The sequence below is a fragment of the Myotis myotis genome, unplaced genomic scaffold (assembly GCF_014108235.1).
Source record: "Myotis myotis isolate mMyoMyo1 unplaced genomic scaffold, mMyoMyo1.p scaffold_m19_p_20, whole genome shotgun sequence".
Classification (NCBI taxonomy): domain Eukaryota; kingdom Metazoa; phylum Chordata; class Mammalia; order Chiroptera; family Vespertilionidae; genus Myotis; species Myotis myotis.
In genome coordinates, this window is record NW_023416325.1 from 266,832 (window position 1) to 289,421 (window position 22,590).

The window sequence follows — 22,590 nt, forward strand, 5'->3', positions numbered from 1 at the left end:
CTTGAACAATATATAGGTCACGTACAGAGTTGCATTTTATTGGTTACATCACATAAGGTTGCATCTGATGGGCTATATCTTGGTACCAGAAATCCTTATATACAAGTATGGGCACCTGATATTTTGGTAAAAAGTCACTTTGGGGAGCATCTGAAATCTTGCTTCCCTGGCATGTAGTCTGTTTGGCTCAAATACACTCAAATCAACTCCTTTTTTTTTCTTTAATTGATTTTTAGAAAGAGAAATAGCGATCCGTTTGTTCATCTTATTTATGCACTCATTGGTTGCTTCTTGTATGTGCCCTGATCAGAGATAGAACCCACAACCTTAGCATACTGGGATAATGCTCTAACCAACTGAGCTACCCAGCCAGGGCCTCAAGTCAACTCTTTAAAAATTTTTTTAAAAAGTCATTGTGGAGCAAAAAGAGTAGGTGATTACTATTATTAGTTTTTGTTAAGTCAATCAGAATTATACTTACTTTTTGTTAGATTGGCAAAAAATATATATTTTTGGTATGCTGCAGAATTTTAGTAATTAGTTTACGTGCCAGGAGATGAAAAACATTGAAAATCACTTCCTTAGGCTTATGATGTCTATTTTCAGCTCTAGATCTGAAATCAGCCATTTCTCAACACACACACCCTCAGTTCCTTTCAGTGGGAAATAGCAGAGACCACAACTTGGGCTCTCAGGATGCCAAATGCTGTGTTATTGCCACTGCTTCTAAGACTTTTCAATAAGTAGATTTTTTAGGTAAAAAAATTTTTGAGTCCATATTGATATTTACAGTTCCAGTTTCAGATTTACAGGGCTCCTGTTTTTTCTTTTACCCTATAAATTGTGACTCCTAATGATACTGCCATGGTTATCTGCTTTGTCTTACAATGTAGCTATAATCATTTCAACCTAATTCCAAAGCTGCTACTAACAGTAAGACTGCTGGATACAGTTTTAGATTTCTGAGCAGTCCTGTGTCCTTAGCCTGCATCCCACCAGGGAGGAACAGTCCCAATGTTGTATTTTGAAGTCCCTGAAGTAATGATTTTCTCTGTGTAGTCACTGCTACAAACTTGGTATGTTTGCTTCAGTGTCTTAAAACCCTAGGGATTATCTTCCTTTCTGATTTACCTTTGGGGGTTTATTTTTCCATTGTTTTTCTTGAAAATATAAGAAAACACACTATCTCTAGTTTCTCTCCCTTCCTTTCTTCCTCAAAAGGCAGCAGTAATGAACCAGAGGGTCCTATGAAGAGGACCCACTCAAAGCCAATAGCCACACCCACACACACACACACACACACACACACACACACACACACACACGGAATAAGAGCCAAAGCCTTTAAAGGGCACAGCCTACAAAGCCCTACAATCTGCCTCCTTGTCACCTCATGATCTACCTGACCCTTCCTTCTCTCTCCCTCTCAATTGGGTCCCTGGGCCCCATTCTAAAGTGGGGTGGGCGAGGGGTATAGAGAAAGCCCCCTCCTAGACACACACCAACAAGCAATTCTTGGACAACGGTAGGGTGTCCAGGAATTCAACTCAATTCTGACACTATCTACCCAGAGGTAGCAGCCAACATTGCCGCCAGTGGTCAATACGTCTACAATGGCTGGTAAGCCCTCAGAAAGTATGTGGAGAGAGACAAGCTTCGGTTGGAACGTGGGAGTGGGCAGAAGAGAACACGAGGTGCGAGGGCTCTGGGCCCACTTGGCTGCTTGGAGCTGACTCTTTTTTTAAAAAAATGTTTACCACATTTATTTCACATCATGATTTCTTAGTCCTTATTAAGTGGATACAATTTGGGGACATAAATACTCCCTCTTCCCTTTTTTGTTGCATATGTATTAGTAGGGGTAGGAAGAACAGAATATTACAGAATAGGCCAGGGAAGAGGAAAGATAGTGTCAAAGAGAAGAGAGTGTTTATATGAACTCTTCCATAAGCAGTACCAACCAACCATGTACAAAGTTGACCCCATGAAGTGTTTTCTTTCCATGTGGACTTCTGAAAGCATGAAACAATTTGAGATCATATTCAACATATATTAATTATACAGCATCGTGGTGCAAGCTTCCTATCAGACATGATGAGTATATTGGAGCTGACTCTTAAATTTAGCTCAGAGCTTCTTGTTTTTATTGCCTTTTTTAAAGTTTTTGTTTGTTACTGCACTTATTTTAAAAATCCTAACCTGAGGATATGTTTTTCATTGATTCCAGAGAGAGAGGAAGGGAGGGGGAGAGAGAGAAACATGGATGTGAGAAAGAAATATAGATTGGTTGCCTCACACATGTGCCCCAACTGGGGATCGAACCCACAACCTTCAGGTGTATGGGACAATACTCCAACCAAGACACCTGGCCAAGGCTGAACTTCTTTTTCTTTAAATTACAGTGACATTCAATAATTTATTAGTTTCAGGTGTACCCCATAGTGGTTAGAAATTTACATAACTCACAATGTGAGCTCCCTGATACAGCCAGGACAATTTTTAAAAAGAACAAGAATAAAGAAGATCCCTTTCCCTAGATGGAGACTTAGAGCTATACAGTCAGGTAAGGAGGAGGAGTGGATGGCTAGCATTCACCGAGCATTTCCATATTCCAAGCATCACCCTCTGGGTGTGGGGCTTCACAACTTGGACAAAGGACTCACCTGCAGCTTGAGGCTCAGGGCCCTGTGCGTCACAGCTGAGGCACAGAGAGCACGTCCCACCCGGACCTGTCCCAGCTGCCGCCTCCACTCGCTCCACCACGCCCTGCCGAAGAGCACATTGAGGATGGAACCAGTCAGAAAAAAGTCATGCGGGAAAGAGAAGGGGAGCGAGGGCTGGGCCTCAGACTCTCAGCTCGTCCCTCTGCCTCTTGGCACCATGTGCAGATGGGTATGTTAGAGTCGCTGCTAAAAACGTCAATCGAGACAGTCCTAAAGCTACCAAGTCAGGTTTGGAAACTGATGGTTCTATGGTCAGATCCAGCCTTAGACAACGTGCTCTGTATGGCTTACGTAAATATTTAAGAATATATAATAAATCATTGCCAAGATTTAAAAAAACAGGAGAGTTCACAGAATAACCTGCAAATAAAAGTAGCTTTTAGATTTCTAGTCCTGATGGATCCCTTTCTTTCCCACTGTCCGGGCCAGGTTTCATTCCAGTCTCATTTCTCTTCTGCTTATTTTCTAGAAACAGTATGAGGATGTGAGAGTTCGCAGCCTCTGCTTTACAGAAACACACAATCTGCCTGGTCACTCCACCCACCAAAATCTCTTTCCTCCTAACCTAGGCCATGCTAGCTGCGTCACGCACTTCAAAATCTCAAGCTATCTTACATTATGAGTTATCTTTTAGAGCACTCAGGGAATTTAAGTTCCCTGAATGCAGCCCCAGCACCCAATATTATACCAGGAACATTTTAAGCCCTCAATAAATATACACTGAGTAAATAAAATCATGTAAAAATAACCATTATAGACTCTAGTAGAATTACATACTTAAGAGTCTTACAATATTTGCTGAATAAATTTTAAATCATTTCAAAATTATTTTATTTTAAATAACTTTCTGTATGCCCATCCTATGTTAAAATACTTTACAAATATTATCTTGAAAGTGTCTCCATGACAACCTTGAAAGACACTTAAGGGGTGCCTATCTCACAGGTGACAACAGTGAGGCATGGAGGGGTGAGATGACCAATGACACGCTGGGAGGGGTGGAGCCGGTCCAGTGTCGCTGGAAAGCCCCCGCCCTCATCCGTCCCACACATGGTGCCCAGGTGGGAGCGCGGGTTTGGCGCCAGAAAAGTGCGTTTACAGCTGGCATGAGCTGGAGCGCGCTGCTCAACCTCTCCGAGCTCCCTGCGTGCCCTAACCTGCACAAGAAAGCTTCCTTTGCAGCTTACGGTGAGGACTAAACGAGGCACTTTACTTAAAAAAATTAATATACACACATACTTCATACAGGGTTTAGAACACCGCACATAATCAATTAGTGTTACGATTATGCAGAAACCAGTGATCTTATAGTTGAACAACTTGTTAATATTTATTAGGTATCAATTGTGTTCAAAACTGTTTTAAGGTGGGTTTTTATGCTGCTTCCCGGCGATAAAATGATCATTACTGAACCGCAGGGCATCTGAGTGCACTCACCACAAAATGCGCCGCTGCCTAAACTCCAGGGCGGTGGTCTGCATCTGAAATTTGGTTCTTCGAAAAACCACGTAGATCAACCAGGACTTCCAGGCCTGTCGCATCTTTTGCTTTGCATCTAGATGCACCAAAGAGATTTTCAAAAAGAGGGTGGGGGAGATGGGTGACTCTGGGTTATGGTAAAACTCATGGGATTCTGTACTTCTCCCGCCTCTGAATGTCTAAATTCCTCCAGGCTTCAATTGCCCCCTGCTGGAAAAGTCGTGAAGTTCCACAAAATGAATAAAGATGCAAGAGGATGTGAAGAATGGTTATAGAAGTGATGACAGTTACAAAACATTTAAAGAAAAATCAATACACTGCCCTGCTCAGAAACACTTTATTTTAAAAGCCCTTTATTTTTTAGAGATATGTTGTGTAACATTTACAGATGAAATGATGTGAATAACACAGGAAGTAGAGAGGTGAGACTGGTGTGAGTTGATAATTGTTGAAGCCGGGTGGGTGTATGTACATAGAGGTTCCTTATTCCATCTTTCAATTTTGTAGAGATTTAAAATTTTCCATAATATGAAGTTTAAAGAGTAAGAAATCATGTTATAAATCTTGCTGTCTGAAACAATTTTAAAGTAGCATAAGAAAGACAAAAGAAAAGGCTACCATCTCTATCTGCTTGGGAAACAGAGTAAGGCAGACCAGTAATGATCCTGGAGGAAAGAGAAGTTAGTAGATATGAAGGTGCAAAGGTCAACAGGTTTCCCTTTGTGGTAAATTCCATTTTTATTATGAAAGTTATCACTAATAAAGTAAACTTCTTTTCTTTTTAGCATACAAAGGAGAAAATAAAATTATAGAAAGCATTTTCAAAATATTCTCTAAAATGTGGTCAATAGGACTAGAGCTATACTTTATATTTCATAGTTGTTGAAAAGTCAACTCAAAATATGAAGACAAATTTAACATGTAGCTTCCTCGAGCCCACCGCAGGCCTCAGGAATCCACACACCCTCAGCAACAAGGTCAATAGCATGGTGCTATGGTTTAGAGTTGGGTAAGAGGCCAGGTCTGAATACTGGACCTTGTCATTTATTAGGTAAGTAACCTTGCATAATTAGGTAAGTAACCTTATCTATTAAGTGATGCCTCCTTAGAGATATGTTTGCAAAGAGTAAATGAGGTTATCTGTGAAAAGTGTCTCCAATAAATGCAAGCTGTTATGTTCTGAGCATGGAAATCCCGGGAATCTGCATTCATCGTCTCTACCAAGAGTCTGATGACAATTTGAGGACCATTCCTCCCTCAGGCCTACAAGTGCCTGCAGACTTCATCTAACAGTGAAAGAGTGAACACTCCCTGAGGTCTGTGGACACGGTCTGAAACAATGTCATATGCCTGGAATAACTTGTTTAACAAAAGGAAAATTGATAAATTGGACTTCATCAAAATTAAAAGCTTTTGTTCTGCAAAAGATAGTGTTAAGAGGATGAAAAGACAAGCCCCAGGTGGGAGAAAATATTGGCAAAAGGGGGAAACCATGAATGTGTAGGGGCAGAAGGTATTGCTCCCAAAAAATAAAGTCTTAATAAGGGAAAATAAAAGCCAATCTGGGCATTTCCTTTAGACGTGCACTTCCGTTTCTCACCGTAGTTCTCGGCTCTCGTGTACTTGTTCCTCATGCCCCGCTGCTGGTGCACGCAGGTCCTCCAGGTCTGGAACATCAGGCTGTACAAGTAATACCTGAGGAGCCAAAAAAGCAAACGGCATTTCTTTATAAGAAACAATTCCTCATTGATAGGCTTGGTCTGTACTCAGGAGAAATCACCATGGACATTTCCGATACAAAAAAAAAAAAAAAAAGCCTTATCTTCATCCTAAGCTAAACTTTCATTGCCTCTGATCACAGTGAAATCTACTGTCCTTGACAGAATGTTGCTCTCCACACCTTACGGTGTCACTGAAGAAAAAAAGCCCAATTTTTCCGAGAATAACTTCACCTTCAGCAGCTACAAAGCCACATTTGGAATGATAGGCATATTTTAGTCATCTTTCTTAAAATATTTTTTAAAAAATATTTTTATTGATTTCAGAGAGGACGGGAGAGGGCAAGATAGAAACATCAATGATGAGAGAGAATCATTGATCGGCTACCTCACGCATGCTCCCTACTGGGAACTGAGCCCGCGACCAGGGCATGTGCCCTTGACTGGACTCGAACCCTGGACCCTTCAGTCTGCAAGCCAACGCTCTATCCACTAAGCCAAACCTTAATATCCACAGTATGTAAAACATTACTTCTCCTCTGCATTAAAACTTGGTCAATGACATTTTCTTTCTTTTCCTTCTCAATACATACACTGAACACATTCAAACTGTCAGTCCCTCCATATTTTCACTACCCCATTTCCTTAGACTTGATTTTTCATACTATACCAGCTTTTAAGAATTATTCAATACATCTATTTTATCAAAAATATGTAAATCAGAACCCCTACCCCAAAGAACCTAAAGAAGTGACTTTTTTCCCCCAGAGAACTGCAGTCCTTAAGGACTTAGCTCCTTCGTGGGCTTTGGTGGAGGCGGTGGGGCAGCACCCGCAGGTCTGAATCGAGGTGGTGCCTTGGGGGGGGGGGGGCGGGGTGGTCCTTCTGGGCCTCACGAGAACGATTCCTGACCACCTCTCTGTGAAGGCACAGCTCACACAGTCGTGTTCTTTCACATGCAGCTTGGGAAGCACATAGGCAGGGAAGACACTTGCTTCAGAAATGTCCCTAATGGCAAGGGCCTGCACTATGTTTCAAAGGACAACTCCTTGCCCATGGGCACGCATCGGGTGCAGGTGGCGTGCCTGCACATGGCCACGGCCTTTTGGTAATGGCCATTGTTCCTTCTTTTTTGGGTCATGTAAGCAAGGGCCTGAGGGTGAGAGTAAACACCATTTTAAACACACAATGTGTCAGATTTATTGGGCATATATTTTCTCCTATAATCAGTATAAATTAAAACAACTTACATTAAAGAACAGAATATTCTCAGAATAAGAAATTATAAATAAGTGAAAGCCAAGCAGAAAACCTTATTCAAATCACTAGCATGACCAGCACATAATGGTTATTTGAATTAGAGGAGTGGCTCTCATGCATGCGCACTAACGTGCATGTGTGCTTGGGTTTAACATAGGATTCTGATCTTGCGGATTCTAAAACGATTCAGAACGTGTCTCTGTTTGACCATAAACATGCCAAGGAATTACCTGATAATGTGCATCACTAAACTTGAAGTCACACAAATGAAATCTGACCTGTAGTAACAGTCTGCTCGAACACAGAGCTTCCACTCCCGCTGGGAAACCCACCACTCTCCTTTCCATTCTTCAAAGACCTTCCGGAGCACCCTTTGCTTATAGTAACACCTAGGGCAACGGGAAAAATCAGGGGGACATGAGGATATTAAAGCTGATCTCTAGTCCCAAGTCACGGTTTCATTTTACCATTGCTTTCGCATAGTAAAGTGTGGCTCATTATTTGATTAACACCAACATAGATTAAAAATAGACATTTAACTTTTTCAGATCAAAACTGTATACTATAGATCTTACCAACTAAAGGCATTAAAGTAAAATAAAAATCTGACTTTTCAAATACCATATTGAATTGAGAATTATTCTCAATTTTTTTCATGAACCAGACTAAAAAATATTCTTGAGCCCTGGACAGTATAACTCAGTTGGTTGGAGCGTTGTCCTGTATACCAAAAGGTCACATGTTCAATTCCCAGGCAGGGCACATACCCAAGTTTTGGGTTCGATCTCCACACTGGGGGGGTAGGGGGGTGAGGAAGGCAATAATCAATGTTTCTCTCTCTTTCTCCCCTCTCCCCCTTCCTCTCTCTTTAAAATCGATAAACATATCCTCAGGTAAGGACTGATTTGATGTAAAGGGAACCCAAGTGATGGAATCCTAGCTACAGGAGGAAGTTGAGGCAAAAAGATTTTTTTCCCAGAATGGGAAAAATGACTGAATGTGACCCATTAAAGAGGGAAAAACTGACAATGCAAAAAAAAGAAGAAGAAAAAACAACCCTTGCTACATTGATGGCCTTGAGTAGGCACAAGGGGAATATCATGCAAAAGTCAAGGATTTTGCCACAAATGAGAGCACGGACAGTTCATCTGCCCACCAGCTGGGAAGGCAGGCTACACGGGACAGGTGCTGGCACCGGGTAAACATGGTGGAGGTCTCTTCTGCTGCTTCTACACCCGGAAACAAGGACCCGCTACGAATGAGGAAGAAACACTGATTAACAACAAACGGACACGCCTGTTTCATCGGCTTCCCCAGTCAGACACGTTTCGCTCAGATCTTCTCTTCAGAAAAATAGGGGCTACTTCAGATCTAAGACTGCCTTATATACGGACACTTACTGTATTATTTTTGCCCTACTAATTCAGTGATCATTTTGGTTTAGTTTATTAATGATAAAACAATTCGTTTATAAAAATTAAAGCATTCTTTAATGGCTATATTCTATAGTTTCTGATATGTCATTCCCCTCTAATATTCCTAAATGTGAGAAATAGGTAATTCAATGAAGAGACAAAAAAAAAAAGAAAAAAAGAAAAGAAAAATCAATATGCCCAAACCTCCCCAAAGTAACAACCTCCTTGACCTAAAAAAAGATTGCACACTGGCCAGCGTGGCTCAGTGTTTGAGCACTGATCTATTAACCAGGAGGTCACAGTTCCACTCCGGGTCAGGGAACATGCCCGGGTTGCCAGGGGCATGCAGGAGGCAGCTGATCAATGATTCTCTCATCATTGATGTATCTATCTCTCCCTTCCTCTCTGAAATCAGTAAAAAATATATATTAAAAAAAATAGTTATGTGAATGGGATCTCTCCCTCTCTCTCAGCAAACTAGTACCAATTTCTTCTTCCTTCTTCACAAGTTCATGGATAGAAAACTCATTCTTACCCTACATCTTAGCAACCGCAGCATACTTCCTTGGTTTTTTTTTCCTTATTAAGTCAATAACTTCTACCTTTTCACGTAAAGGAAGCACTGTGGCTTCTCTCTGGCATATCCAAATTGCCAGCATCACTTTGGGGCCATTATTAAGTAAAATAAGGGTAAGTTGAACATGAGCACTGTGATACCGCAGCACTTGATCTGATAACTGAGATGGCCACTAAGTGACTAACAGGGCGGGCAACGTGTATCCGATGGATACTCGGGATAAAGGAATGATTCACTTTCTGGCCGGGACAGTACAAGGTTTCATCGTGTTACTCAGAATGGCGTGCAATTTAAAACTTATAAATTGTTGATCTCTGAAATTTTCCATTTAATATTTTCGGATCTCAGTTGACCACAGGCAACAAACTGCAAAAAGCGAAACTTTCACAAATTAGGGGGACTACTTTATATTCTTTTTTTTTTAAAAGAACTGATTTTATTTATTTTTCTTTTTTTATATTTTTATTGACTTCAGAGAGGAAGGGAGAGGGAGAGATAGAAACATCAATGATGAGAATCATTGATCAGCTGCCTCCTGCACGCCCCTTCTCCCCGCCATTGGGGATCGAGTCCACAACCTGGGCATGTGCCCTTGACCAGAATCAAACCTGAGACCCTTCAGTCTGCAGGCCGATGCTCTACCCACTGAGCAACACCAGCTATAGCTTCAGGACAGTCCTTAAAAGGAAAAAGAATATATAACTTCTAAGCCAACATGAATAAAAAAATAACAAAAACAAGAGATTTCTGATAACGGCACACTAGATAATTCGGATCAATTCTCCTACTGAGGGCAAGGAAAGCAGATCAAAAAAATCCTTTGAGGGCACTAAAGAGCTGCCAAGGCAGCGAAGGAGGACGGGGCCACGCGCAGGGGGAGAGCTGAGGTGAGCGGGCCCCTAACCCCTGCCACTGGGATGGGCTGCTGCCACACGGGGAGCATCGCTGGGCACAAGGAGACGGGAACAGTAAGGCGCCACAAGGTATTCAAAGGAAAGGTTTCCGAGAGCACACACAGCAAAGCTGCTTGAGAGACCTTGAACCAAGAGGCCTTGGGAAATGTTCCAGGCTGGGAAAGCCAGGCTCAGGAAAGTACAACGGGAGAGAGGGAAGGGGGCGAGAACCCGTAACATTTGTTTTTTAAAAAACGCTTACGTTCTCAATGGTTGCCAATTCTCCCTCTAAAAAATGCCCTACACTGGCCCCTCCTCTCCATCCCCACTACCTGCTGCACAGTGTCCCTGACCCCGGGGGCGCCCCCTTGCCGCCCACTCTGGACGTGGCAGCTAAAACTATCAACCAAAACCCAGAGCAGTGAGCGGTGGATTATACCAAGTGAAGCTATGGCAGAGGGACTTTCTCTTGACTAAAATTTCATTCCCATTGCCAATGCCAACGTTTTCCATAGAACAAGTCAATGTGTTCATCTTGCCCTTCAAAGGGCTCACTTACTCTGGTCAAATACCTTTTTTCCCAGAGGCTATTAGCTGTCCTGGTTTCCTTTCTGATTCCTTCGTACACTCACTCAGTCAAACTAATATGTCTTAAATTATCACTTTATTATATGCCTGCTGGAGGCCAAGGGAGGGCGGGGAAGGAATGTTACACATGCCATAATAAACGTTACGTGTGGGCTTAATATAAAAACAGAAGCCCAGAATGAATGCAGCGGAAGCTGGGTGTTCCGAGCTAATACTACCTGGCTTTAGAGGGAAATACTCTTCCGAAAGTTTTTCGAATCCACAAATACAAGAACTTCCTGGCCACACATCTGAAAGATGAAAAGAAAGGACATGCACATTTTAAAACTCCATTTGGCCTACTTCATCAGTTTTCTGGAAAGGAGAGGGAAACTTTAAGGCCCCAGAGGGAGAGAAAGGCTAGTGAGTCAAAGGGTGAATCATAGCTAATCTTGCATCAAACAGCATACGATGGGACAGATTTATAAAGCTAAAATCAAGCAGATTTTTAAAAAAATACTTTCAGTTTAAAGTATTTTGTCAATGAAGACTTCAGCCCAGCCAGTGTGACTTAGTGCTTGAGTGTCGACCTTTGAACCAGGAGGTCACGGTTTGATTCCCTGTGGGGCTCGATCCTCAATGAGTTAGATGTGCAGGAGGCAGCTGATCCATGACTCTCTCTTATCACTGATGTTTCTAGCTCTCCCTCCCTCTCCTTCCTCTTCAAAATATATGTGTATATATATATTTAAAGACTTCGGAGTTGAGGAAAAGGAAGTACATAATAATGCTTTTGTTTGTATTATTCCTCCTTCCTAAAATGCCTGGCAAATGCCCACCTACCCATCAAGGCTCATCTTCAATGCCTGCTCCTATGTGAACCCTTACTGGACCTTCCTCAACCCAAACAGGGTGAATGCTCTGTGCTCTCAGCACTTTATTCTATTCTGGAACATTATGCCACCAAATCACGGTCATGGATTTGCAGGGTGCCTCTTGTTCCCTTTGCCATGAGCTCCTGAGAGCAGGGACTGGGCCTTACAGTATCCCCAGTACCTAGCGCGCACACAAAAAGTTGACTTTTCTCAGCTGTTAACCTCCAGGTTTAGTTGGGAATGTTTTTCTTCCTCCTGCCCTTTACCTGGCGGATTCTTACATCATCCTTCAGGAGTTGGCTTAAACTCGCTTCCTGCAGGAAGTCACCCGACTACACTAGCATGGCTGCCCCTGACACATGAACCTATCTCTGGCACCACATCCTCTCCTTTCACTGCACTTACCACACTCTGTTGTTGTGACTTATTTAAGAGTCTATCAAGCATCCCTGCTCTTAAACTTCGGTCAGGTTAAGGGACCAGGAATGCCTTCTTCGCCTGGGATTGCTCAGCATCTACGTAACACTGGCAAAGTGGGGAGCGTGCAAGAGGCAACAGGTACATTTCACTGAATGCAGAAATGGATGGATGCCTTTGATGGCGCTAATGAAGAGGAATAGAAAACAATCATTTTTCTTGGACCATGTTTAGACTTTTCTTTTATAGCTTACACATTGTGGGTACTAACTAGAGAACGTGAATGAAAACACGCAATGACAGGTTTTATGTCAGCTGAGTCCTAAATATTTCTTCTGAACATTCTGTCATGAAAAGCAGGCATGAAGGTGTCCAACTAAATGAGATAGGAGAATAAGAATCGTCCCTCAATTTCTTTTTTACTCAAATTTATATTTACAGAGAGGAAGAGGGAGAGAGAGATTGAAACATCAATGATGAGAATCATTGATCAGCTGCTTCCTGCACGACTCCCACTGGGGACCAAGCCCACAATCCAGGCATGTGCCCTTGACCGGAATCAAACCCAGGACCCTTCAGTCCCCAGGCCGACACTCTATCCACTGAGCAAAACCAGCCAGGGCTTGTCCCTCTATTTTAACCAAGAAGGGAAAACAATGAGAAATCCACTGCAGGCAGGTGACCACTCGCATGCTCACCTGATGCGCAATTCTTTTAACCGACCCCTTTGGGTCCGAGTGTGGTGCCCTGGATGGCCGGAACGAGGTATCGCACTCCGGATCCCAGGGAAGGCAGAAGACTTCTTGTCGGACAGTATCTTTGGAGAATAAAATTTCTTAACTGCACCATCCCTAAAAGACCTTAAATTTGAGGAGTAAGGGGAATCAGAATCAAATTATCTCTGCATGTGCTGCAAATACCTTTACACGTTTAAGTGAAATTAAATAAACTCTTTGAGACAGACAGATAATAACTATGCTTCCAGGACACCAAGCAGCCCAATCTCTGACAGAAATACCTGCAGGCTCTAGGCATCGACTGCAGAGGTACAGGGCACCCTGGAGTCATGAGTCCTAACATTTTAATGTCATTTTAAGAGTAAACATTTATAAACTAGAAACATTCTTTTATATAGAAAGCAATTAGAAATGATTTTCAGATAATGTGACTTTTACAACAATATGAAACCACATATTTTACTAAACACTAAATTTCTGACTTTTAATCCTGCTTTAGAAACATTAAAAGTTACATTATTGGGATGAACTCATGATTTCTTTAAATGTTTTTAATATATATTTATTGATTTCAGAGAGGAAGCGGGGGGAGAGAGAAACATCAATGATGAGAATCATGAATCAGCTGCCTTCTGCACGCCCCACACTGGGGATCGAGCCCACAACCCGGGCACATGCCCTTGACCAGAATCGGACCCTGGCCGACGCTCTATCCACAGAGCCAAACAGGCTAAGGCTGAACTCATGATTTTTAAGAAATGTGTGGCAGGTGCTCTTCCCTCCAGGGAGTACGGCCCTGTACCGTTTTCTTCTCCCTTTTCTCCTCCCTCCCTCCCGTCATGTATCCCCTATCCTCTAAGGCAGTGGTCGGCAAACTGCGGCTCGCGAGCCACATGCGGCTCTTTGGCCCCTTGAGTGTGGCCACGAAGTTTCAATCGCACTGTACGTGCCCGCCCGCACGTGGTGTTTTGTGGAAGAGCCACACTCAAGGGGCCGCAGTTTGCCGACCACTGCTAAGGGACCCCATGAGGCTTGCAGCCAGGGGAGCAATGGACAGCTGCAGCTCGTCCAGGGCTAACTCCTTGAACCTAGCTCCAAACAATAGGCAGCTGCAGCTCGTCCAGGGATAACTAACCCTTTGAACCTGCCTCTGACTTCCCAGTGAGCTAAGGCAGCCCACCCTAGGCTTTCCTGGTGCTTCTCCTATGCCCGTCCTTGTTTCACTGTGCTATGTTTTTGCTGAGGTCAATAAATTCTTGCTTGCTTTTCTAAAAAAAGGAAGGAAGGGAGGGAGGAAGAGAGGAAGAAAGAAAGAAATGTATGGCAGAACTCTACCTGCAGGAAATACTTGGAAGCAATGATAGTCCATTAACAATGAGCACACACAGAGCTTAAACACTGTTTATAAAATGCCATTTCCTACTAAAAGGAACCAGGGCTCCTTGGAGATATGATTTCAGGTCTGAAACAAGGGAAATGCAAGCTGAGCCTGGAATACCTTTTTAGATCAGAAGGTAAAGAAGTGTTCAAACAATGACGGGGGCATGTGAACCATCTGTACGCCACAAGCGTCTATGGACCCCGGCTGTCTCATTCACTGGGGTGGCCCCACAGAAACAAGTGGGTGCTAGTTTGATAAGGAACAGGATGTTAATGTAGTTTCAAAAAGTTATCTACACACACACACACACGGTTGCCCCTTTCAACTGCTAAGCATCCAATTCAAGGAAAATAATGGAAGGAGCCGCCATTCCTGCTTTTTGGATGCTCTAGCACAGTGGTTCTCAACCTTGGCTGCACATTAGAATCACCTGGGAATCCTTTTAAAATCCTGATTTCTAGCCCTAACCGGTTTGGATCAGTGGATAGAGCGTCGGCCTACAGACTGAAAGGTCCCAGGTTCGATTCCAGTCAAGGGCAGGTACCTTGGTTGCAGACACACCCCCAGTAGGGCGCGTGCAGGAGGTCGCTGGTCGATGTTTCTCTCTCATCGATGTTTCCAACTCTCTATCCCTCTCCCTTCCTCTCTGTAAAAAATCAATAAAATATATTTTTTAAAAATAAAAGAAAATAAAATCCTGATTTCTGGGCCTCATCCTCTGGAAATTCTGTTTCTTTGCTATGGGGTGGGGCCACAACATTAGCAACAAAGAAACAGAATTTCCGGAGGATGAGGCCTAGAAATCAGGATTTTAAAAAGATTCCCAGGTGATTCTAATGTGCAGCCCAGGCTGAGAACCACTGCTCTAACAGCTCTTCCAGATTCACCAACATACTTGTTAATTCGGGTCCCTTTCTGCAAGAAAAGTCCAGTCCCCTCTCAATGGCCAAAGCCTTTACAACCATCCAGGATATAAAGCATCCAGGTGGCCCCTACAGAACTCCTTCCCGGCGGCCGGCCCTCGGGCGGGGGACAGGCTGCACGCGGCGAAGGCCAGCCCATGGCCTGCTTCAATGTCCGTTTGCTACGGCCCAGTCCTCCTCTGACCAGGACACACTGAGACACCCACCGCCACCTCCCTCACGGCACGGCCTGCAGGAAACCAGCGTGACCTTCACCAGCCCCGCCACCTCGCTGCCGGGGGTCAGGCTGCTTCTCCAGGACGCCCCGCGAAGGCAGAGTCCTGTCCCCATCCCCGTCCCCGTCCCCGTCCCGCCCGGCAGAGGACGGTCCAGGCTGTCCATTCCCTGGGGTGGCCCCAGCACCCACCGCAGGGCCTTTCTCCAGCAATGAATCAAAATCAAAACTCTCACGATGGCTACGCCGCACACTCAGGACAGGGTTTGACTGTAACGTAAGGTATGAAATGTGCATTATACTCTACACGGTGGATGAGAAACCAAAAAAATGAACAACAACAACAAAAAAATCCTTACCCAAACTTCCTATCACATCCTCCGTGCATGAATTGAGCACAAAACTTTTAAAAATAAAATCATATACTATTTTCACACACAAAATATGTGCAGGCTTTTATCTGAGCCATCACTTCAGTGACTGTGTGTGTGTGTGTGTGTGTGTGTGTGTGTGTGTCAAGTCACATCACTCACCTGGAGCCAACCTTCCTCTCCATTCTCCACTTAATCTCTTTTTTTTTTTAATGGAAATTCAACCAGCGGCTTGATATACACTCTTCTGAGTGAGCAGATTCTTCATGAGTCAAAGCCTTTTATTTTCTCTTCTAACTACAAGAAAAAAGAAGAAAAGGAGGGGGTGTCTTTTTGAGAGAGGACAGGAGAGAGAAACAGAGAAACGGCCTTTGGCTGCCTCCCCGCGCACCCCCGGCGGGGGACGAACCCGCGACCCAGGTACGTGCGGGGCCCGGAACCGAACCAGCAACCTCCCGAGGCGCGGACACCCCTCCGCCCTCCGCCCGCGGGGCCACGCTGGCCGGGACATCCATCACCGGCTTCTCAACACAACGACCCCGACCGGGGCGGCCATTTCCACGCAGAAACCAAGGGCCCACGGTGTCCAGCTACCAGCGGTTCTCAACCTGTGGGTCGCGAGCAAGGAAAGTCCATCCTGCACATCAGATATTTCCGTGACGACTCATAACAGTAGCAACATTGCAGTTATGAAATAGCCACGGAAATAAGTTTATGGTCGGGTGTCACCAGAGCATGAGGACTTGTATGAAAGGGTCGCGGCGTTAGGAAGGTGGAGAACCACTGAGAGCGGCCCCGCGGGGACAGGTGCTCGCCCGGCACCATTCACGCCACGAAGACATGCACCTGCGCGGAGGCCAACGAGGGGTCGGAGGGCCTCGAGCCGCTGAAGCGAAGCCCTCCTCGCCCTGAGGGGGGGGGGGCTCCCTCACAACGTGGCCCCGGGGGGCTTAGGGGGGCCCTGTGGTGTGCTTACACTCGCCCCTCGCCGGCTACGCAGCAGGGGGACACGGACGGACGGACACCCCAATCCGAGCCTTGCACGGACGCGGGGCCAGGCACATGCCTGCAACGCACGGGACGCGCGGGAGGCGGCGGCGCCCGGTCCCGGCTCCGCGACGCTGACGAGCAGCCGCCGCCAAAACGACGCGAGCGCCGCGCTGGGCACGGACAGGCTCCGGGGGCCGCCCTGCGCGCCCTTCCCTCGCCTCCTCCGCTCCCCACCAGGCCCCGGGGGTGGGCGGCGTCACCTGCACTTCTAGCCGAGGAGGAGGAGGAGGGGGACGGGGAGGAAGCCGAGGCTGCCTCAGGAGGCACCCGGCCCACTTCCGAGAGACAGGCGCGCGCCGGCCGCTGGGAGCGGCCCCGAGAGGCTGAGCCTCAAAAAAGCGGGGGGGGGGGCCCTCAGACCCGGCCTCGTACCTGAGGAAGTCAAGCCCTCGCGAGTAGCGCCTCAGGCGAGTCCGGGCGGGAGCCGGCGGACGCCCACCCATTTCCGGCGCCCGCGCGGCCCACGCAGGCTCTGCGCTTCCCGCGCCTCGGCGAGCGGATCTCGTGCCGGCCCCGCCCACGTCTCCAAGGCGACGCGGCGTGCGTGAGGGACGCGGCGCCTGGGACCCGGGAGTTCGCGCAGCCGCAGTGCGTCAGGAGACACGCCCCCCTCCGGCAGCCTCGCACTGTCCGGGCGCACCTGGGTGGACCGGGCGGTTGTCGGTCTGGGCTGGGTGGGGGGCGCGGCGTTCTGCCACCTCCTAATTAAAATTATCCCGGGCTGATAACTACATTTTAAGGGGAGGATTCAGAAACTAACAAGCGCTAGTTGTTAAAATTTTAAATTGGGGGTCCACTCTTGATCATCTTTTAAAAATCGGAGTGGGTAAGGGTAAGAGACATTTTTACGTGCTTTTCTCCTGTGCTTTGTAAAATATCGCTTGAAAGCACATGAGATATCTGGTGGAAAGAACAAAAGCTAGCTAGTATCATATATTTAAATGCTTGAAAGGTTTTACGTTAAAAACATGAGGAAAAAAATTGTTGGGTGTCTCAGGATTAGAATATTAGGTAATTTGCATTTTTGCCCTATTTTCTACATGTTAATTTTTTAAAATATATTTTTATTGATATCAGAGAGGAAGGGAGAGACAGAAACATCAATGAGGAGAAAGAATCATCCATCGGCTGCCTCTTGCACACCCCCACTGGGGATCCAGGCAGCAACCCAGGCATGTGCCCTTGATCGGAATTGAACTCAGGACCCCTCAGTCCACAGGCTGACACTCTATCCACTGAGCCCACCCAGTTAGGGCTGAGCAGAGCTTCTTGAAAAAATATTTTTTTTCCTTGATCCAGGTTGTGGTTGCATGAGTTTGCCTTGTGAAAATTTATTGAGATGAGCCCTTAGAATTTGTATACTTTTCTGTATGTATATACATTTTCAATAAGTACATTTATTTTTTATAAAATGCTACAATGAGACAAGTTTTTGCAAGCACAGGTAAATGTAGTTTACAGTTGCCCCCCGTTAGTAAATTACTACCTTTTTATTTCTAGGTAATAATTGTCTTCTTTCACAAGCACAAATTGAGACTCATAGAGAGAGGTGAGACCAAGGTTCCACAAGACATTCAAGAGCCTAGTGGAAGAGTACGTCCTAACTAGGATAAGCCCGAGGGCCTAGGAAATTAGCTCCAGGCCAAGCCAATGTCACCACAGTAAACTGCCTTGAGATTACACGTGTGACTTGTGGTAATTTTAAAATACGCTCACACTGTCTTCCAACACTCCTCCCTTATAAAGGTGGAGTCTACGGCCCCTCCCCTTGAACATGGGCCAGTCCTGGTGACTCCTAGCTAAAGAACAGAAAGTGGCACAACAGGCACTGAGTGATCTTGAGGCTAGGTTCGAAAAGGAAATTCAGCAACTGTCTGACTCAGAATCCAGCCACCATCTTGCCACAGAGAAAGGCCATGTGTCAGTGTTTCGGCCAATTCCGATGGCACCAGCTGACAGCCACCGTCAACCATCAAACATGTGAGCCACTAGGTAGGTGATCCTAGCCCCCAGCCTCCCACCACCACAGCTGATTCTCAATGGAGCAGAGACCAGCTGTCCCAGATAAAACCACCCAAATTGCAGATTGGAGTGCAAAATAAATGTGGAGTGAAGCCACTGAGATTTGGGGTCGTTTGTTACACAGCAATCGAGAACCGGAACAGTGTTTTTAGTATGTCTAATTCCCACTACAAGCTTAAAAAGTAGATACTACTCGGCCAGTGTCGCTGGGTGGTTGAGCATTGACCCAAGAGGGCGAGAGGGAGGAGGGGAAGAGAGAAAAACATCTACGCGAGACACATTGATTGGTTGCCTGGCTCATGCACCCCAAAAGGGGTGGGGATCTAACCTGCAACCCAGGTACCTGCCCTTGACCCCTTGACCAGAATGGAACCTGAGACCCTTGGTTCACTACCAACGCTCTAACCAATGTACAACACCCGCCAGGACACATTTTGGTTTTTTAAAATAATAATTAAAACGACCATTGTTTGATCACCTATAACGTGTCTCTGTATAGGCTTAAAAACACACACACACAGCAGCTTTATGAAGGTTGTATGAGGCCTTTTGCCCACCTTCTCCTATTTAATCTCGACAACAGCGGTGTGAGTGAGTTACCATCATCCCAACTTTACAGATGAGAAAACCCAGGCTAAGAATGAGTAACCGGCCTAATTCTCCGCCGCCTGTAGGGTGTGGTAGGGCTGGGAGGCAAATTCGGCCCATTTGCAAACGCTCCCCTCTGCCTCTTGCAGAGAAAATAGAATTTGTGAGAAACACATTGTTATTTCGTATTACAGAGGAAAAGAAAAACGTTTACGTCCCAGTTTTCTCTGTTGCCAAGACTCATAAGAAGAAAACTTAGTGACCAGTGTCCAGTCCCTGGGTTTCACAGGAAAATTAAGCTCAAAGAAAGTAGGTCCCTTAAAAAAAAAACAAAAAAACGCCATCCACACCCATGTGTCATTCCACACAAACCCTGGGCGGCCGCCGGAGCTGCGATAATCCTGCCGAGCAGGCTCACAGGGGACCCGTCCGGCCTTTTCACACGGGAGGGAGGTCATATTTGCTTTTCTGTGTCCCCTTCTGAGTGTCCGCACTCGGGCCTCGGCGCTGGGCGTCCATTTCCACCCAAACACACTCGCGCTTCCCCTTCCCGGCAGACGGCGGCTGATGGGCGGGAAACACCCTTCCAAGAACCTGTCAGCCGCCTTCAGCCCCATCCACAGCAAGCGCGGCGCGCTCGCCCTGCAACACAACCGCCAGGAACGTCGCTTATTCCTCGGAAATCTACAGAGAGAAACCATTTTAAAAAGAGCGGAACTCAAGGCGGGCCGCTCTGCCCCAGCTCACAGCCCTGGGAAGAGCTGGGGTTCGAGCCCACACCCCGCAGGCTCAGAACCCCCAGGCTCGCCCGCCGCCTAAGCCCCCCGGTTCTCCGCGGGCGACGACAGTGCCAACGCAGCGGCCCAGGCGGCGGGCCCCGGCCTCCCCAGGAGCGCAGCCCCGCGGGGGTCGCGGGCTCCCAGCGCCGCCCGTCCCGCTCCTCCCCGCCCCGAAGCGCGCGTGGGAACCCGGCGTTGTCCCGGGGGCTGCCCACGACGGCCGCCTGCGCGCACCCGGGAGGACTCATGCCCCCTCCGGCCCGGCCTCCTCGCCCCCGCCGCCACCCCCATCCCCCGTCGCCACCTCCTCGCCTCCGAGCGCTCGCGGGCGCCGGCGCCCGGGCAGCGCGCCCCGACGGCCCCCTTTTCGGCCCGGCACCGCCGCGGCCACCTCACATCCGGGCTCGCGGCGGCGGAGGCGGCGCCGGCGCCCGGGTGCGTGGAGGGAGTTATTAAGAGGGAGGGGGCCGGGGAGGAGGGCGGAGGGCTGGGCCGCGGTTACGGCGGCTGAGGAGAGACAGCCCGGACGGGTGGGGGGGCGAGAGCGGAGGCCGCGCCGAGCAGCCCTGGGACCCGCGCGGGCGGCGGAGCGGGGAGCCGCGGCCGAGGGGAAGGGCCTCCGGGCGGCGGAGGCACCGAGTAAGAGCCGGGGGGCGGGGGGTCCGGGCGCCGCGCCCCGGGGCCCGCAGAGAAGGGGCGCGGGCGCGCTGCTCCCGGGGTCGCGTGCGTTAGCGCGAACGCCGGGGCGCGCGCGGGGGGCGGGCGGGGACTCGGGGCCCGCGGGGCGGCCCGCGGACGGGCTGGTGGGGCCCGAGCCGCCGGGCCGGACGGCGGCGGGCCTGCGCCGGCTCCAGCTCGGAGCGCCCGGGCCAGGGGGTTCGGTCTCCCCGTTCCCTCCGGCCCGCCTCCTCTCGTGAGTACAGCCCCCGCCCTTCCTCCGAAGGAGGCCGCTGGCCGGGGCCTGCGCGAGAGGCCGGGGGTTGGGGTCGCGGCCGGGGGAAGCCGAGTTTCGGAGCCGCGGCCGGCGCTCGCCTGGCATGGCCACAGGTGCGGCTGGCGGGGCGAGGGGCGCTCGGGCTCCGTCCCCGGTCCCTGGCCGCGGGTAACGAGGGGCAGCTGGCGCCGTCCATTGGCAAGTGACAGGCACTTGACGACAGCCCGACTTCCCGTCTCTCCGGCCCCAACCACTGCCCTACCTGCCCCCAGTCCGGGAAACTTCCCCGCTGCGCCGCGACCGGTCTCCATGGGTGGCAGCCGCTGATCTTGGTTCCTTTTTTGAGTAAAGCAGCTGAAAGGCTGTCCCCTGACCTGGGCACCTGCCCCTGCTGTTCTCGCCCTTTGGATGTTTATTTACTAGAAGAGATAACCCAGTACCAGGGGTGCCGTTTCCGACGGGGCTCTGGTTTAGAGCACAGTTGTTGGGTGAAGGTTTGTGTCTTAATGGTAGTCATTTTAAGAGGGAAAAGTTCCAGTTTCTGAAACAGTCAAGACTTCTGCAAATGTGCTGTTCTCAGAGACAGTTTTGTGCTCCTTTATCTTCCAGGTGCAAAGAATCGTAGACCCGGGAGGAGCCATGGATAGGAGAAGTGCGGGTGACATAGAAAATGGAGATGCTTTCCTTGACTTGAAGAAGCAACTGGCCTTCAGAGCCCCCCATCGCTATACAAAAGTAGGCTTTGTTACTAATGAAATAGTGTTTCTTCGTAAAGGCGGGGAGGTTGGTAACATTGTGTAGGTATTTCATTGGTGTTATCGAAAGTGGTAGTGACATTCCATTCACTCTATGGACTAAATGTTAACTAGAGTTCGTAACGCATCGCTTTGAACTTTTTTTCTGAAAGAGTGAATCCCCAGAGTTTGCAGTAGATTTTGCTTCTCGGTAGCTTTCCGGTGAGAGGAGTGTTGGCTCGGATCCCACATGAATTTGTGGACCAGCATACGTTGGCACACACATTCTGTAAGAGCTGGTATGTTGTTGGCTTAGATGCTGTAAGAACTGCATCTCTGAGATGCCTCACAAAAGCAGTGTCCTGTGTTTTGATGTTTTCTTAAGAGGTGAACACCCCAAAGGAATGCTCTTGGGTGCATTCTAGGTGCTTGGCTAGAATCACCAGATTTTCAATTTTTTTTTTAGTTCCTGTCACAGATTGAATATGGACTCACAGAAGTAAGACTTCAATTATATTTCCCCTAGCTGAAAACTCGTGATTTTAAACTCATCTAGAGATCTGCTTTTGCCAGGGGTGGGAGGGGTGGGGTATTTTTATTGAGGCTATTGTTTCCCACAGGATCTTGTCAGTTGCTGAATGTTTCTGAAGAGGCTGACAGGACTGAGTGAGCTGTGTGCGATGTAGTGGGCTGGAGTATATAAAATGTGCTTGGGACTGTTGACAGAAAGGATTATGTCCTAGTCGGGTCCATATCTATACTTTCTTACTATGGACCCAGTCAGGTCTTGGAGGTGGTATTGTCCCTGGCTTGCTAGGATACCGATAAGTGTGTTCAAGTGCAAAAGAGTTCTTGGTTAATTGCTGTCTTACTGCAGTCCGTGTTGGCGTAACAGTGAGAGTTGATAGATAGCATTTTACTTCGTCCAGGTTT

At 47.5% G+C, this 22,590-nt stretch overlaps 2 protein-coding genes across 13 annotated transcripts in view; one reads left to right on the forward strand and one right to left on the reverse strand.

Annotated features, from left to right (window-relative positions):
- Positions 1–17,126, reverse strand: part of SFI1 (SFI1 centrin binding protein) — a 41,502-nt gene extending 24,376 nt beyond the window's left edge. The window contains exons 1-7 of one of the 3 annotated variants that reach the window (XM_036353157.1): positions 16,973–17,112; positions 12,623–12,784; positions 10,872–10,943; positions 7,411–7,569; positions 5,803–5,897; positions 4,161–4,278; positions 2,664–2,766 (exon numbers count right to left, since the gene is read on the reverse strand). In XM_036353157.1, coding sequence (XP_036209050.1) covers positions 2,664–2,766; positions 4,161–4,278; positions 5,803–5,897; positions 7,411–7,569; positions 10,872–10,943; positions 12,623–12,784; positions 16,973–17,043 — 780 coding nt within the window. In that variant the 5' untranslated portion in view covers positions 17,044–17,112. Of the gene's footprint in view, positions 1–2,663; positions 2,767–4,160; positions 4,279–5,802; positions 5,898–7,410; positions 7,570–10,871; positions 10,944–12,622; positions 12,785–15,712; positions 15,848–16,972 lie in introns of all 3 variants that reach the window. The other 2 variants (XM_036353158.1, XM_036353159.1) reach the window with 2 other exon arrangements.
- A 3,354-nt stretch (positions 17,127–20,480) lies between these two features.
- Positions 20,481–22,590, forward strand: part of EIF4ENIF1 (eukaryotic translation initiation factor 4E nuclear import factor 1) — a 33,322-nt gene continuing 31,212 nt past the window's right edge. For 7 of the 10 annotated variants that reach the window (XM_036353160.1, XM_036353168.1, XM_036353166.1 and 4 more), the window contains exons 1-2: positions 20,481–20,628; positions 21,533–21,658. In XM_036353160.1, coding sequence (XP_036209053.1) covers positions 21,563–21,658 — 96 coding nt within the window. In that variant the 5' untranslated portion in view covers positions 20,481–20,628; positions 21,533–21,562. Of the gene's footprint in view, positions 20,629–20,761; positions 20,903–20,950; positions 21,037–21,272; positions 21,418–21,532; positions 21,659–22,590 lie in introns of those variants that run through there. The other 3 variants (XM_036353162.1, XM_036353163.1, XM_036353164.1) reach the window with 3 other exon arrangements.